The sequence below is a fragment of the Astatotilapia calliptera genome, chromosome 18 (assembly GCF_964374335.1).
Source record: "Astatotilapia calliptera chromosome 18, fAstCal68.1, whole genome shotgun sequence".
Taxonomy (NCBI): domain Eukaryota; kingdom Metazoa; phylum Chordata; class Actinopteri; order Cichliformes; family Cichlidae; genus Astatotilapia; species Astatotilapia calliptera.
The window spans coordinates 33,865,521-33,880,914 of NC_137439.1; the positions used below are offsets into that span (position 1 = coordinate 33,865,521).

General features: G+C 39.7%; 1 protein-coding gene across 3 annotated transcripts; it reads right to left on the reverse strand.

Moving 5' to 3' along the window:
• Positions 1 to 2,120: 2,120 nt before the first annotated feature.
• LOC113011398 (uncharacterized) lies at positions 2,121 to 10,881 on the reverse strand. 3 transcript variants are annotated; one of them, XM_026150963.2, is made up of 7 exons: positions 10,761 to 10,881; positions 9,721 to 10,002; positions 4,814 to 5,611; positions 3,689 to 4,693; positions 3,519 to 3,608; positions 3,043 to 3,105; positions 2,121 to 2,255 (listed from the first exon to the last, which is right to left on the reverse strand). In XM_026150963.2, the coding sequence occupies exons 2-7, from the start codon at positions 9,989 to 9,991 to the stop codon at positions 2,227 to 2,229; spliced, it is 2,256 nt and encodes a 751-aa protein (XP_026006748.2). In that variant the 5' UTR covers positions 9,992 to 10,002; positions 10,761 to 10,881; the 3' UTR covers positions 2,121 to 2,226. The 3 variants fall into 3 exon arrangements, with proteins under 3 accessions (XP_026006748.2, XP_026006747.2, XP_026006746.2); XM_026150962.2 differs by adding an exon at positions 10,203 to 10,266 and having other exon boundaries at positions 3,689 to 5,611; positions 10,761 to 10,822; XM_026150961.2 differs by having other exon boundaries at positions 3,689 to 5,611.
• Between the last annotated feature and the right edge of the window lie 4,513 nt (positions 10,882 to 15,394).

Below are 15,394 nucleotides of genomic sequence, written 5' to 3' on the forward strand. Positions count from 1 at the left end.
GCCAGCGGCTCGGTTCACTCTGGCACAGCTGGCTGCCGGCAGAGCCGGCGGGCGCCCCCTCTGGCTTCTGCTGCGTGGCTACTGGGTGACCCCTCATCTGGGGCTCTCCTCAGCTCTTCCCATGAGGGTGGCACGATGCCCCTCCGGTGGTCCTCCTTGGGCTCTCGCACTCTGGGGCCTCTGGATGTCTGGGGCCTGGATCTCCTCCATGCCTGCTTCATGCCCTGGGGGGCGGGGCTATGGCTCTCTACACCCTCTAGCAGACCATTACATGGGGAAACCTTTTGAATACAAGCGCACTGATCCACACAGGTGCACACAGGTGTTCACTGTTCATAGACATAAACTACACCTTTATTGGCTGCTATTTCCAAGCACATTGTGCGCTGTCGGTCCTCCTTGCTGCACAACAACATTGAATGTTTAGTATTTACTGCTGTTTACACTTAGCTAGATTAACGTGATGGTGTCGTGTTTAGTATGTTGCTTTGTTTGTTTTGCTGGTTTTCTCTTTTTCTCTCAACAGGTGATCCAGGAGATTTTTTTTCCTCTTTCTCTTTTTAAGTTTCCTTTCTCACTGTCCCTCTTCACTCCTGTTTTTCTTTACCTTCATCTGTCTTTCTGTTTCCTATCCCTCAGTCATGTCTGTCCCATCTGTAACAACTGAAAATAAAATAAACAATAACAACAAAGGTTGATCAAATGGACCAATATGGCAAGACCGTGATGATCCATTTGGCAAAGTAAATCCATTGGGTATCCTTGTTGGTCTTCAGACAACAATTCTGACGGCTAAAGAACCAAATGGGACAGAAGAAGAAAAGAAAAAAAAAGGGTGTAGGAGTTGCCTGACATGGGACAAATTTTCATGGATAGACTTGGAGAAAATCAGGGTGTCATCCAAATAAACAAAGAAAATTATTAAGAAAGGCCCAGAGGAAGATCTAAAGACATGGAGGGAGAGTCCAAGTTAACAGAAGGGGAGGCTGATTTCAAACAATGGTGATGACACCAGATAATCCAGCCAAGGTTACTGTTTTTGCTCAAGTCTGTGTTTGGGTTATGGAGGCTTAACCAGGGGTGACCAAGAACCAGAGGAGTGCAAGGTGTCTTTAAAGAGTATCAAAAAAATCTACTTAAAAGTCTGCTACACTCCTGTAACCTTGTTTCGACGTAAAATGTCTATGAACAGCCAGATCAGGGTTCATGCCCTTAAACACTTTTGATAATTTGATCACCAAATTCAAAAGATTTGGGTCAGTCTTTAACCTTGACACCATATCAGCTCCAGAGCAACTCCACAAAGTAATTTTTGGACTGTCTAATTCATAGATTTTAGTTTACTGCCAGAACACTTGGAAACTAAGATAAACACCGCATTTCTTTCTCAAATCCTCTGTAGGACTGGTGATGTTGTCAAAGGCTTCTCTAGAGGCTGCTGTGGTTCTAGTTGGGGGGGGGGGGGGGGGGGGTGACGCTATCTTTTGGTTCTGATCCAGATGACTTTATCATACCTTTTAATTCCACAAGCCAATGAATGATTGCGATTTAACTGGATTAAGATTTAACGTATTAAACAACTATAGATATGATGGATCTTGAATAAAACACTGTATAAAGGAGATCTTTATACAAAGGTCTATAGTTTAGTTTTCTGTAGTGACTGTTTAAATACTTTATATATTTTCCTCTTACTGTTGCTAGCGGCTCCATGAACAAAGCAAAGAGGAGGACATCCTTGCTTGGCCCCACTGAGAAGTGGGAAAATTTGTGAAAGTAAATGAGGGTAAATAGGTTTCGGTTAAGTTTATAGTGCCAATTAATAAATTGGTGTTAAAAGTAATTTCCAATTAACCCTAACATTTAATGATTGCATCAAGTGTGAATTCCAATTCTGGAGGAAAAAAAAAAAAAAAAAAAAAAAAAAAAAAGTTCTCACCTTTCTAAGCACCCATTTTCACCGCTGTGAAATTATCACTGACTTGGGGTGAATGTTGTTAAGTAACCATTGTCATTTACCTGAAGAACTGGTTAAGTTTGCTATACCAGTCAGAAACCTGTGCATCCAAAGTAATGTCTGACAAGCAAGATGGCGTAAAACAAAAAACAAAACACTTAAATCATGTTTAATACAAGGGTTTTATTGAAAAGTAAGAAACTTTTTAATGACTCAATTTAAATTAAAAACAAAAACCAAGTGTTGACTTGTGTGAAGTGTGGTCACTGTCAGTACCGTGGGTACCTTCCACTCCCACCTGAAGGAGGAATAACCAATGCAAACTTCAGTAAGATGTGAAATTGTGGTAAACTGACACAAAACACTTTTCTACTTCTTTTCTTATGCAAAGATGCTTTGTTTTCATTCAAGCACCTCTTTTTCTAAAGACTTAACCTTCACAATTTCATAAAGTACTTTTATCTATGTCTAAATACTTTCCAACATTCACAACCATGCCGAGGATACTTGGACATGCAGACCAGAGGATCTGGGGATCAAACCATCAACTTCCCGACCTGGTCTACTAACCAGGTCCAACCTTTGTTAGCTTCCAAGATCAGATGCCATCAGCCCACCATTAAGGATATCAAGTTAATGATCTTGTGATATAGAACTGTAGTGAAACGTTATTTTATACACAATATTTACCTCAGTTTGAGTTGTGGAGTTACTGCATAATTATTGATAATGTTACTTGATCAGCTAAACCAGGGGTGCCCAATCCCGGTCCTCGAGAGCTACCGTCCTGCAGCTTTTAGATGCATCCCTACTCCAACACAGCTGAATCAAATGGTTTGATTACCTCTTCAGCATGCCATCGTGTTTGGCAAAGGCCTGATAACAAGCCATTCATTTGATTCAGCTGTGTTGGAGTAGGGATGCATCTAAAAGCTGCAGGATAGTAGCTCTCGAGGACTGGGATTGGGCAGCCCTGAGCTAAACAAACCAAAATGACCAATTGGTACTCAATTTTAAAATCAGATCTGCCCCATGTGAGCACAATTTTCCATCCAATGACAAGCCAGGATCATTTAGTGACTCACCTTTCAACTTCCCAGGTCTGCTTCCGTATCCATTGCAGTCTTCCTGCTGGCCGTTATGCTTTTCTGTCAACAAAGAAGTAGTGTTGTCTCTAACTTAATACGAATGACTGGTCCTACATGGCCACTCTTTCATTCAATGGCCCAGATGCATTCGGCTGCAATTTTTCATCAGGTTATTAAAGTACAGTGCGTCAGTTCTAGGTACAGTATACAACAGTGCATTCCCAAATTAAGGAGTCTCGTCTGGCCGTCAAATATATAAATCAAAGACTTGAAGCTAAGGCCATCTGAGAATAAAGTTAGCCTTGCACGTGTGCAGCAAACTTGCTCACCATGGGCATGAAGCTACGCAAGTCACTGTAGGACTGAACAAGTTTGCACTAGAAAAATGTGACAGCAAAGATACAGCGAGTCTTTTTTGGGCAGGCCTTCAGATGACCCATGATTATTTTAATGTGACGCTTGCATCTCATTACCTGGACCTCTGTTTCGCCACTGACCATTCCTCTTTGAATTTTTCTGATTGCAGAATACTTCAGCTTTTCCATCATTTGCCTTTTTCCAGTCTATGGAGATAAATTACAATTAGAGCACTATACCCGCATGAAAGGAAAAAACAATTAAAAAACTAAATAAATCAGACCACCTGGATATTTATGAGGTTTTCTGTTTGATCCCACGCCTCCCTTTAACTCCTCACATAAACACTTTAGACCCTGTAGTTCAGTACACTGGATTGCACAGTCTACTAAATTTCCCTTTGATGGTGTCACTTGAGCCGTCTTCTGGTCAGTTGTTGGCACGCCCAGTTCCACATTTCTCATTTGACCATCTACTTTTTGTGCGCCAGTCGCCACCTCCATTTGTGTGTCATTTTGGAGAGTCATTTGGGAAGTGGATGAGACTTTGTCCTCTGCTGCAGAGTTAATGGGGCAGGTTTCCTTTCTCTCAACTGAGCTTTTCTCCTCTTGCTCATATATAAGAGTTCCCTGGTTTGGGCTTTGGTTAGCCTCAGGATTTGAAGACCCATGGTCATTCATCTCTTCATCACTGGAGGCAGTTAAAATTGTACCCTGCGGGGTAGTAAGTGAAGTTAAAGGATACTTTTCTGAAGGAACTGTGCTTTGGTTTTCTTCAGTTCCTTTTGTTTCAGAGACTTCAGTTTCACACACCATGTCTGGGGTCGTTGGAGGACTTTGCTTCTTAGCTGGGGTACTAAAAGTAAGAACACTTTCTGACACCAGAACAGAGTCCGGAGAAGAAAATCTTGAAGATTGCCTTCTTTCTTTAGCAAATGTACCAATTAGGTCATCTTTTTTGGTTAACCATTTACCATTGTCAGCCCTCTCCATCTCTACAATGACTTCAGGTTCAAATACACCATTCTGCTGTAGCCACTCCTTAGTAGGAATGAAAGGAGCTAGAGACTCCACAGACCAAACTGATTCATTAATATTTCTATTCATCTGACATCTACTTAAAAATGTGTGCTTTGGAGTGGTCTCTGTAGACTCTTCATGCGTCTCACTGCCATTTTCTGTCCCCTCGCGGAGTGCATTTAGTGCCTGCAGAATTTCATCTCCATTAGACAGGCAAGGTCTAACAAGTAGTTCCACAGAATCTGCATCTCTTGTTGACAGTGAAAAGGGTTCTAAAAGAGAAGGAAGTTTAAGGATCTTAAAGATCATTTCACTGTCCTTAGAACTTGAAATAACTTCGGTATCGACATCATCAGCACTGCTAACCACCACTACATCATTCTTTGGCTTACTTGGACTTTGATAAAAACCCTTTTCATGCTCCACTTCATTTTCATAACATGGAATCTCAAGATTATTTTGAAGGAGTGTCTCAGCTGCCATTGTCATCGTTTTCTGTGATGCATCACCTCCCCAGCTTAGAATGTCAGGAACAGAGACGCGCCTCTCTTTGACTTCATCCTCTTTTTGAGAAAAGCTACATACTGGCCCCATGCTATCCTGAGAACTCACTGACCACATGTTGCAATGTGCATTTCTGCAAGGAGGGATAAGAGAGGACTCCTGAACAGCACCATCCTTACATCCCTGCATTTCTTGAGTTGCCCTTCTAGATGACTGAACAGTCATCCCTGTAGGATGCACCATGTGACAGTCCTGTATGACTCTGTTTGTGCCAGCCCCTTTGACCTGTTCCTTTGCCTCAGTACTGGCCAACATATAGGTCTCGACCTCAGCTGAGCCTTGTTTTTGGGAACCAGAGCTTAAGGATGAAGGAGAATTTGAGGCAGTTGCACGTCCAGAGTCTGAGCTGAGAATTGGGCATCCCTCATCATAGCCACCTCCACCTCTGTGTATGGGTTCTGTCTGGACCTCAGAATTCACCGTTTCTCTAACAGGGGTAGTATGAGGCAGGCGAATTCTGCGAGTCTGGTTTAAATTTTGAAACGATCCACAAGGAGCATGACTGTGGACTTGGGGATGAAGCAGGCGTCTATAGTCGACTGGTTGTACCTGAGGGTGTGGTACAATGTAAGCTGGAGACTCCAGGTAAGAGGGAGGGGGAAGTGGGGGCATGACCATACCATATCCTTAAAAAGAAAAAGAAAAAATGAGTGAAGGTGATCATTTTGGAATAATATACAGACAGTACCACCTTACAGTTTAATTACTCTACAAGATATAAACATGTTACTGCTCTGTATGTGATGATAGGAGCTGCAGAGCCATTTCACACATGTTAGAAAGACTGAATCTTGCATGCATACATGTAGAGCGTGCAAGGGGTACAGTATGGGCTCCAATTGTGGTCATAAATAATTTGTACTTTTAAATCAAATGCGCATTTGTGAACTGAGTTTTGTAACCTTGTAAACCAAAATATCTGAAAATTTTGTGTTTGTGCATCTGTAGATGAGAATATTTGTGTGTGTAAAAATATTTACATAAGTTAAATTTTTTCATTAAGGTCTAGTTGCACACACAAAGCAAAAAGAAAAATACATGTAAAACTCTGCGCTCAGATTCCCTGGCTGTTTGTTACTCAGCTTACACATACAAAACTTGACCAGATTCCTTTCAGCTGATTGCGATTGACATGACATTGGCTTGTTAAATTTGGTCAATCAGAGAACAGATGGGTTTGGCTGTTGGAGAGGTGCTTTACTGAGCTTCAGGTCCTGGAAGAATAAATGCCCTTTTACTACTACTGCGCGATACCACCGATTTCCTTTCCAATCCCAAGTAAAATTCAGGGTGGTATCGATGATACTGATCCGATACACTGTACAAAAACTTAATGTTTCATGGTATTTCATGATACAATATGTAATTGTATTATGAAATTGTAATAATATAGCTTCATAATGATTACAGGACATCAGACTACTTGTTCTTATTGCTTAATAATGCAGAATTATCATATAGAAAAAAAATCTGAACTTGTGCGCTATTTGAGCATGTTGCCTGCCTGCAGGACTAAAGGACTCCGCGAGAGAAGTCTGTCTCTAGTAGCACCTGTCCCGCTCCTCCTCAACATAATCATTCTGTGATATGATTTACCGTGAGGTGTTTGACGAGGTTAGAGGTGTTGTCACAACACCTCACTGTCCTGCCACATGTATCGCAAACCGAGTCTTGGCTGTTTGTGGAGGTAAAATACAGAGGTGGGACCAAGTCATTGTTTTGCAAGTCTCAAGTAAGTCTCAAGTCTTTATCCTCAAGTCTCAAGTAATGTCAGGCAAGTCAGAGTCGAGTCTCAAGTCACTGGTGTAAAAGTCCGAGTCAAGTCACAAGTCTGAAACTTTGAATTTCAAGTCCTTTCGAGTCTTTTAAAAAAAAAAAAAAAAAAAAAAAAAAAAAGGAAAAAATAATGTTGCAGTTATGCTAAATGTAAATATTAGACCATGTAATTTTAAAATCTGTGTTTTTCTCAACACATACAAAATAGTGAACTTAGAAAATATACACAAATTGTGAAATTGCACCTCTTTAAAATGCAGCTCAATTAAACCTAGCTCCAAGAATAATTTTCACCGACAGTTCTGAGATAAGCTGCATGTTATTCTTGGATGCGGTTGTAGGACCAGCTTTAAAATCGCATGACAAAAATATCATACACATTAAAAAAACTGTATCACCAACGTAGCCTGGACAACATTTGCTAGTTAGATGAAGTCAGCTATCTCATCGTAGCATATTTATATGCATATTTATAATTATACGGTTCTTGGAGTGAGTGCATACACTCATGAAGTTTAGTAACTTCAGGTCACTGCAACAAGCCCAGGTACAGTTTACCGACGGATGGGTGCAGGACCTTGAAATGCACCGTGTAGAAAGTAAAGACCATCGTACGTATCATAAGTTTACCAGTCTCACAAATCGTCGTCATAAATACACATTCCTTAACCGTTTATTAATAGGACCTTTGAGCTCAATGGTAATTAATTAGTAGTGGAAATAATTTCTGGTAGCATCACAGAAATGTAGCAGTGACAATAATATTGTATGCTGTAATCGTACTGGGCAATTAGTGATACAAAAAAACCTGTTTTATCCTGTGAATAAAAGTATATGTTTTTGTCAATGTACCATAATAACAGAAGCGAAACGCAATATTGTGTCAGGACAATTCACTATTTATGCACAATAAATAAAGGAGCATAGCGCGACAATTTCTGTTCAGCACCAGACTTGCTTGTAACCTATATCACCAATTATGTTAAGAAAATGACGTATTAACTACAACAGCAGACTGACCTTCGTGTAAATGCTTGGAGCAGACTAACCTGTGAGCTGGAGGGTTCTAGGACGTTATATTTGATCTTTGAATGGCTGCAATCCAGGCCATCCATCGCGTCTTTGTTACTTCGGAAACATGGCTCGAACAATTTCTCTTCAACGACGTAATCCGATAACAACCGATCTCTTTACCCGTCGGCTTCCCGTGGCTGTCATGCGACCGGCTATTGCAGTTAATAATACAACAGCTTCTTGACATTTTTGTGTTTTTTTTTTATCGCTGTGTAACTGATTTCAATTGAAAGCCTGCGTGCACTAGTACCGCTTGCCACGAGTTCCCAGAATCCTTTGCGGTTCTACCCGTGAATGACGTCACATTTTCAATCTCTATATAATATACATGTTAAATTTTATATTTGGGGTAAAATATCAAGTCTTTTCAAGTAAACCGGTTCAAGTCCAATTCAAGTCCCAAGTCATTGGTGTAAAAGTCCAAGTCAAGTCACAAGTCTTAGAACATTTTTTCAAGTCAAGTCTAAAGTCATAAAATTAATGACTCGAGTCTGACTCGAGTTCAAGTCATGTGACTCGAGTCCACACCTCTGGTAAAATACGTCCACATATGACTCCGTTTACGCTCAGCCATTGTTGTGAGTGCGCACGCCAGGTAGTGATGTGCCAATCATGACCCAATCGTTCAATACCGCCCCCTGGCTCACAGCTCAGTGGACATTTAGATGAAAATATATTTGACACATTTGAGGAAAATACTAATAAAATAAAAGTAAAATAAATGTTCCCTTTAGAAATCTTAAATTATTTTTGCTCTATAAAAATAGTTGTTTTTCAATCACTCATCTTAGCAGTAGGATTTACATGAAAAGAGAAACATTAAGTTTGAGTGAAAATGTACATTTTTTGCACTCTGGGCAACTGACTCAGTGACTCAAACCCGATTCATTTTGGTGAGCGACTCATTCAAACTCGATTCAGTAATAAGAATAATATACTATACTTGGCCACTAAGGCCAGGGGCTGCGACACATTTCTACAGCCGTATTTTGCATATGACTATGAAAGGCAGAAAAGGAAGTAGTTCCTTCCAATTTGGACGATCCGAATGATAGTTTCTTTCCACTGTGTTCCTGCAAATTTATCCCAAAGTACTAAAATATCGATATTTTAATATGAGAATCGATTCTAGAACAAATTACTGGTATCAGAAGAATCGATGTTTCAGTATCGATCCGCACACCACTACCTTTTACATGCCAACCCAGCATTTTCAGTTTTGTGGAAAAAGAGTCTTCACTAGTGGGGATAGTTACAAAGCTTTCTTTGTTATGAATTAGCGATAAACAAATTCTGGATACTTGGCGCTTGTTTAGCATTAGCAGGACATGCTGCATCCGCTGTGAAAGGACCTTCATGCTGCGCACACTGACTCACAGCAGTGGTCCCGGGTCAGCCCTGACGTTGTGTTAGACTAATCCTAAAGTACAAATGGTATTTCTAGCCACTGATATAACAAAACTTTACCCTTTCAACAGCTACTGAAAGGCTTGTATGACCCCTATGGGATATTTACAAAGACATCCTCCAGGTTCAAAATGAAGAACAAGATTTGTTCTTGTAACTTTAAACTAGCACGCAAGTGAAGGGACTTTAGCGCAGAGTTTTACACGTAGTTTTTTTTGCTTTGCATGTGCAACCAGACCCCCCCCCCCCCCCCACACACACACACACACACACACACACACACACACACACACACACACATTCTCATCTACAGATACGCAAACATAAAATGCAGATATTTTGGTTTACAAGGTTACAAAACCCAGTTCACAAATACGCATTTGATTTACAAGTACAAATGATTTATGACCACAATTTGAGTCCATAGGCACAGCACCAATTTAACATATTTATAAACTAATGAAAATTCTCAACTTACCCATGCCTAGGAAGCCTGGAAAGGGATTATAAGGCAAGGGCATGGGCCACTGGTATTGGAGGAATGGGGGTAGCGGTGGAGCATGAACATAAAAGAGAGGTCTAGGAAAGACAGGGTGTTGAGGATGAGATGGTCCAGGATCTTGGCTGGTGCTGTGTAGTCCTGGATCTTGCTGTGCAGAGTTTGCAACGTCAGCGTTAACTTGAACGTGTGGGTTCGCTCCACTTGGCCCTTCAGGAGCCAGAGGAGGCGTGTTAACCGCTGCTGCCATGTTCAGTCAACCTACATGGAAGGGGTGTCAGTTATGAATCTATGTTGTATTAATAGGAACAGTTTAAAAAACAATTTTAAAGAAGGAAAAGACATTTACTACCTGTAAGACAAATCTTAGAGACATTACACACAGGGAATGAAGGTCATTATTCTTCATTCAGCATATGCCATACAGAAACATTACCACATACAAGGAGAGAGTAAATGACCTGGTTTGGAAAGAGAGAAACCTGCGCTGTGGTCTTCAGCCATCATCTCTCAACCCAGTGGGATCTATGACAGATTTGATACAGCCCAAATCCTTACTATGGCACCAAATTTTCATTTAGTTTGAAGCTGTGTGTTTGTAACTCAAAAAACCTGTACACCATTGTCAATTTAACATTTCTGCAAGGAGCAGCATCAGGTTTAAGTGTTCAGAAGGTTAACAGTTTAAGAAATACATTAAGTTGGCTTGACAGTAGTGTTCATACATCAGCTGATTTCTTGAAAAGAAAAAAAAAAGTGGGCTATAGTGTAAGATTTAGGACCCACCATGGGATGATCAATGAAATGGAACACATTTGCAAAGATAAACAGCATTTTCTATCCAAGCCTAATTAAGAGAATAAATGAGTCAGAAACAGAAAACCAAAAGGACTGAACCTTGAAACCAGCAGATGGAAAAAGCTCATCAGTCATTGTGATACTAGCACCATTCAAAATCCTGCTTTGATACATTTTAAAAAATATATAATAAAATATACATATATATTTATCAATTTTACCTTGTCAAGGACCTGAATGGTTAACTGACAGAGCAAACACAAATGAAATAGAAGTGGGGATGAACACCTGATCTTAAGTAGCTCCTGATTAGACACATGTGTCTACTGTGTGCTGATTTGGAGTTTGCAGCAGGTCTCTAACACTAAGATGTCTTGTTAGACTGACATCTAAACACTAGATGGAGCCAAACTTCAGACAAATGATGAATCTAATGAGGCTGTTCTGGCAGATATATAGATTTCAGTCTTCTATGAAACATTTGCTACAATTACATCTGCATACTTTTTTGCACTGAAGTATCAGAAAACTAACCTGTGCTCATATAAGCCATTTCATCATACACTAACTTGGTGGCAAAAGCCCAAAGTATGATACTGGGACATCGGTTGCACACAGTCCAAAAGTAGCCACCAAAGTGATATTCTACCCCTTAAAATGATAAAGAAACTATAAATATTGACATGCCAGGAAATCTATTTAAACACTCTTCTGCCATGTTAAGGATCCCATATGTGTTGGATTATGTAATTTTAGATTTTAACCCTTCTTTGTCCTTAACACAGGATTACCACTGCCCCAGAAAATATCCTCTAATGCTGTCCACAGAAGATAAACTCTGAAAAGGTCCATATCTGATCTCAGCAGACATTTACAGAACAATCAAGCTATCTTGTGAGGTTTCTTTTGCTGTTTTATCAGTGTCAATATTGGTACTTCAAACACAAGGAGAAGGAAAAGCTTGTACTGTCAATGTGACCTTTGAGAAGGTGCATAAACCAAGACCCCAAGCACATGGACTAGGGCTGAAAAGATTTGTTTAATACTAAATATCTATGATATCTACTTTACTTTCAAAATAGATTCCTATAAGTGATGCACGGATCATTGGTGATTTAATGTAACATCTCAAACAGAATGTACATCACGTCAGAAAACTGCAAACACAATGACCATCTTTTATATGTATATATATATATATATATATATATATATATATATATATATATATATATATATATATATATATATATATATATATATACATACATATACATACAACACATCATAACCTATTTGCTTTTTTTCAGTCTTATCCCAAGAAACACAAATGCCCAGCGCAACAATAATATTATTTAGTAATATTATTTATTATTTGAATACGGAGCAGGATTACTGGCTGTGTAGATATAAACACAAAAACATCAAATGTGCCTGAGTTCATAAGAATTTCTTGCAGGGTGCCACTGTTCTCACTTTATAAATCTGCCTAGAGTAGTATGTTGATAAAACTCTCATCTTAGAACACCCAGCAGATAAGCAGAGAGGCAGATTATGGATCAGCCTAACTTGCCTCCTGACACCTGATATCAATGTCATAATAGCAAATGGAACTACAAATGCCCTTAAAGACTGTTTTCACAAAAAGCTGCAGAGCTGCAGAGAGGAGGATACAGCATGCATTAATACAGATTCCAGTAACACTTTATAACATGACCTGCAAATAAGGCAACAGTTCTTACGCACATTTTGCAGGCAGCGAGTCAGGTTTTTGCAGGAGACAATGAAACAATCACACTGTAAGACCCACCATTTAGGCTCAACAAGTACAACGTACTTTCTGGAATGCGAGGCGTATTATGGAGTCACCTGCAAGATCTGTGAAACAATGAAACAACTACACTGTTGGACCCACAACTAAGACAAAAGTAGCCTGTAAATTCCATGTAATTTTGTGTAACAATTGAGGTTTTTGAAGGAAGCAATAAAATAATTACACTGTAAGACCACAGGTACCTGTAATTACAGGTAGTTGCTTTTGTACACCAAACAATAGAATAATTGCACTGTAAGTAAAATTAAGTACAGCAACAGTAGTTTTATGTACTGGGTTATTTCATGGTAAATTTCCAGAAAATCAAACAATATTTTCCATCTTACATCTTAAGTACCCTGTACTTTCCAGGGCGCGGGCCATATTATGGAGTGACTTATCCTTGCCTAACATCCAGGTATTTTATATCAAAGGACACTAAGAAAGGATTTCCTGCACCAAATCCAGCCAACACTGTAGCCTGCATTGCAATTAGGCATGAAATCTAGGCAACTGGCTAAAAAGAGAGCTGGAAAGGATTTACAGGTCACTATTATGGGGGCGATCGTGGCTCAAGAGTTGGGAGTTCGCCTTGTAAACGCAAGGTTGCCGGTTCGAGCCCCGGCTTGGACAGTCTCGGTCGTTGTGTCCTTGGGCAAGACACTTCACCTGTTACCTATTGGTGGGGACACAGTTACTATAGATCATCAAAGCTATGGCATTAAGGAAACAAAGCTGTAAAAAACTTACAGTGTTAGATATAAGTCTAGTTTTTTTTAATTATTTTTTTTATTTTTTTGTTTATTTTTTTGTTTTTTTCCCCCTTTAAGTCTAGTTTTTACATTAATTTTGTAATGCAGCTTCTAAAATTATTGCAGTTTCATATCACTTGCATGTGTATCCCTTGTAAGAAAGAACATTTAAATGACTCTGATCAGGGCATGGTTGTGCTGATATACTTGGATTTTACCACAGTCTCCTTTAGGGTTACTGAGAATGGTCCAAAAAAGAGAAGCTATCCAGTGAGCAGCAGTTCTCTGTGTGAAAATACCTTGTTGATGTGGATCTTTCTAGCAGGAAAAGGCATTGCCAAATCTAGAATCTTAAATAATCGCAAACTGATTCTTAAAACATGAAAATAAGTTCACTGTATTTTGCAGCTGAGGCTGTGTTACCTTTTTTCTGCGGAATTTGCATGTTATCGGCATATGCTGCCATCAGAATTTTGGCCTCAAGCGCTGTGAAATACATTGACCGCGCCTTCTTTCCCTCCGTCTCCATGGTGACTCGCTTAATCTGTGCTCCACTAATCAGGGCTTTATGTATCCTCGTGCGCGCGCTTAACTTGGGGTTAAAGCAACTCCGCGTTGACTGAACTAATTGTTATCAGCCTTTCTGAAACCGAATATTCCGAGTTGGACAGTTCGGGGTTACTCAACCCTGAGTATCGTTTTTCACTCTGAGTTTTCTAAACCGGCTTCCTGAAATAGGGCCCTGCAGTGTGAACGTAGCCTTAGAGCCTCAGTAGCATCAGGTGTCCATTTCCTGACTGTAACTTTAGTATCACAATGTCTCAGCAGACAGGATTTGTAATAAGAGAGAAACATAATTGAAGTCTGCTGATATTGTGAATATGGATGTTTAGTCTTTATCCAGTTTCAGTGGGTGGTGCTTGTGTGTACTGTAACTGTTTTCAGTAAAAGGCAGCAAGGAAGGCTGTTTTATTTGATGCTGGCTAGGAGGCGGGCTGGTTCTGACCAGCCTCCCTTGCTAGCAAGTAAAACCGGTTAAAGCTGTTCGTTGTTTGTTCTTGAATGTAAAAATTGGAAATTGTGCACTGCTACAGAGGATTGTTGATCAGTAAAATCTAGAGCTGTAACCACTTCAAAATATTGACCTCAAGTCATACTTCATAGATCAGGAAATAGATGTACACTACCAGTGAAAGGTTTGGACACACCGTCTCATTTAATATTTTTTCTTTATTTTTATTGCTTTCTACATTGTAGAAACATACTGAAGACATCAAATATATGAAGCAGGATATATGGAATTATGTAGCAAAGAGAAAAACAAAAGAAATTCCTTCACAGGCAACCTACATTCAGGTGACCACCGGTCTGCCTTGTCAGGGTTCATTTGTGGAATTTCTTGCCTTGTAAATGGGGTTGTATGGGCTCAAATTGTGGTCATAAATATTTTGTACTTGTAAATCAGGATTTGTATGCGTAAAAAGAATTTGTGTGTGCGTAAAAAAGATTTGTATGTGGACTTAGCCAAAAAATACGTGTGAAACTCTGCGCTCAAGTTTCAAGTTACAAGTATGAATTTTGACCCTATTTTTCTTCCTTTCATCTGATTGGTCAATGTCATGTCAATCACAAATTTAACAATCCAGTCAGAGAACAGATGGGTTTGGCTATTATGTCCACACACAATAGCCAAACCCATCTGCTTGCGGCACAGGGAGGAGAGGGCAGGGCGGCGGGAAGCAGCATCTAATAACCAACTCGCAAAATAAAACAAAATGAAAACAAACCAACAAACACGAAAACACCAGACATTATGATACAGACTTATAATTTGCACCGATGTTTTTTCGAAATTCTATACGCGAAAAGTGAGCGCGAGAGCCCTCGGTGCGCCTGTGTAACATAGTTAAATAGAGTCGAAGTTAAATCCCGCTAAATGGGACACTGGCACCACCTACTGTTGAAAAAGTCACCCTGCAACATTCACAAAGGGCAAGGGATTCTGGGTAATCCTCAGAATAATGGAGGATTCCTGCAAGGTAAGGAATGTGCAAATGTCGGGGGGAAGAAAAATCATATCGCAGGTTGTTAAAGTAATACAGTCTGACCCGATTATTTTTGTTGTTTATACATCATTTGTTGCGGGTCATTTCTCCAGTCTTTATGTAGAATTGAGTGCATGTTTAGGTGAGATTTCTTTATTGGGAAGAGAGGAAACAAAATGGGAGCATAGCTAACTCTGTTGTAGCTTTCCTGTTTAGATTTTGTGCTGATTGCCCACGACATTAAA

What these genes read in the sequence shown, in the direction of transcription:
- LOC113011398 (XM_026150961.2), bottom strand. Translation starts at nt 9,991, where the DNA reads ATGGCAGCAGCGGTTAACACGCCTCCTCTGGCTCCTGAAGGGCCAAGT. An exon ending in TCCAGGCTTCCTAGGCATGG is followed by an intron (nt 5,612 to 9,720) that starts GTAAGTTGAGAA and finishes TTTCTTTTTAAG; the next exon opens with GATATGGTATGGTCATGCCC. An exon ending in CAGACCTGGGAAGTTGAAAG is followed by an intron (nt 2,256 to 3,042) that starts GTGAGTCACTAA and finishes TTCCTCCTTCAG; the next exon opens with GTGGGAGTGGAAGGTACCCA.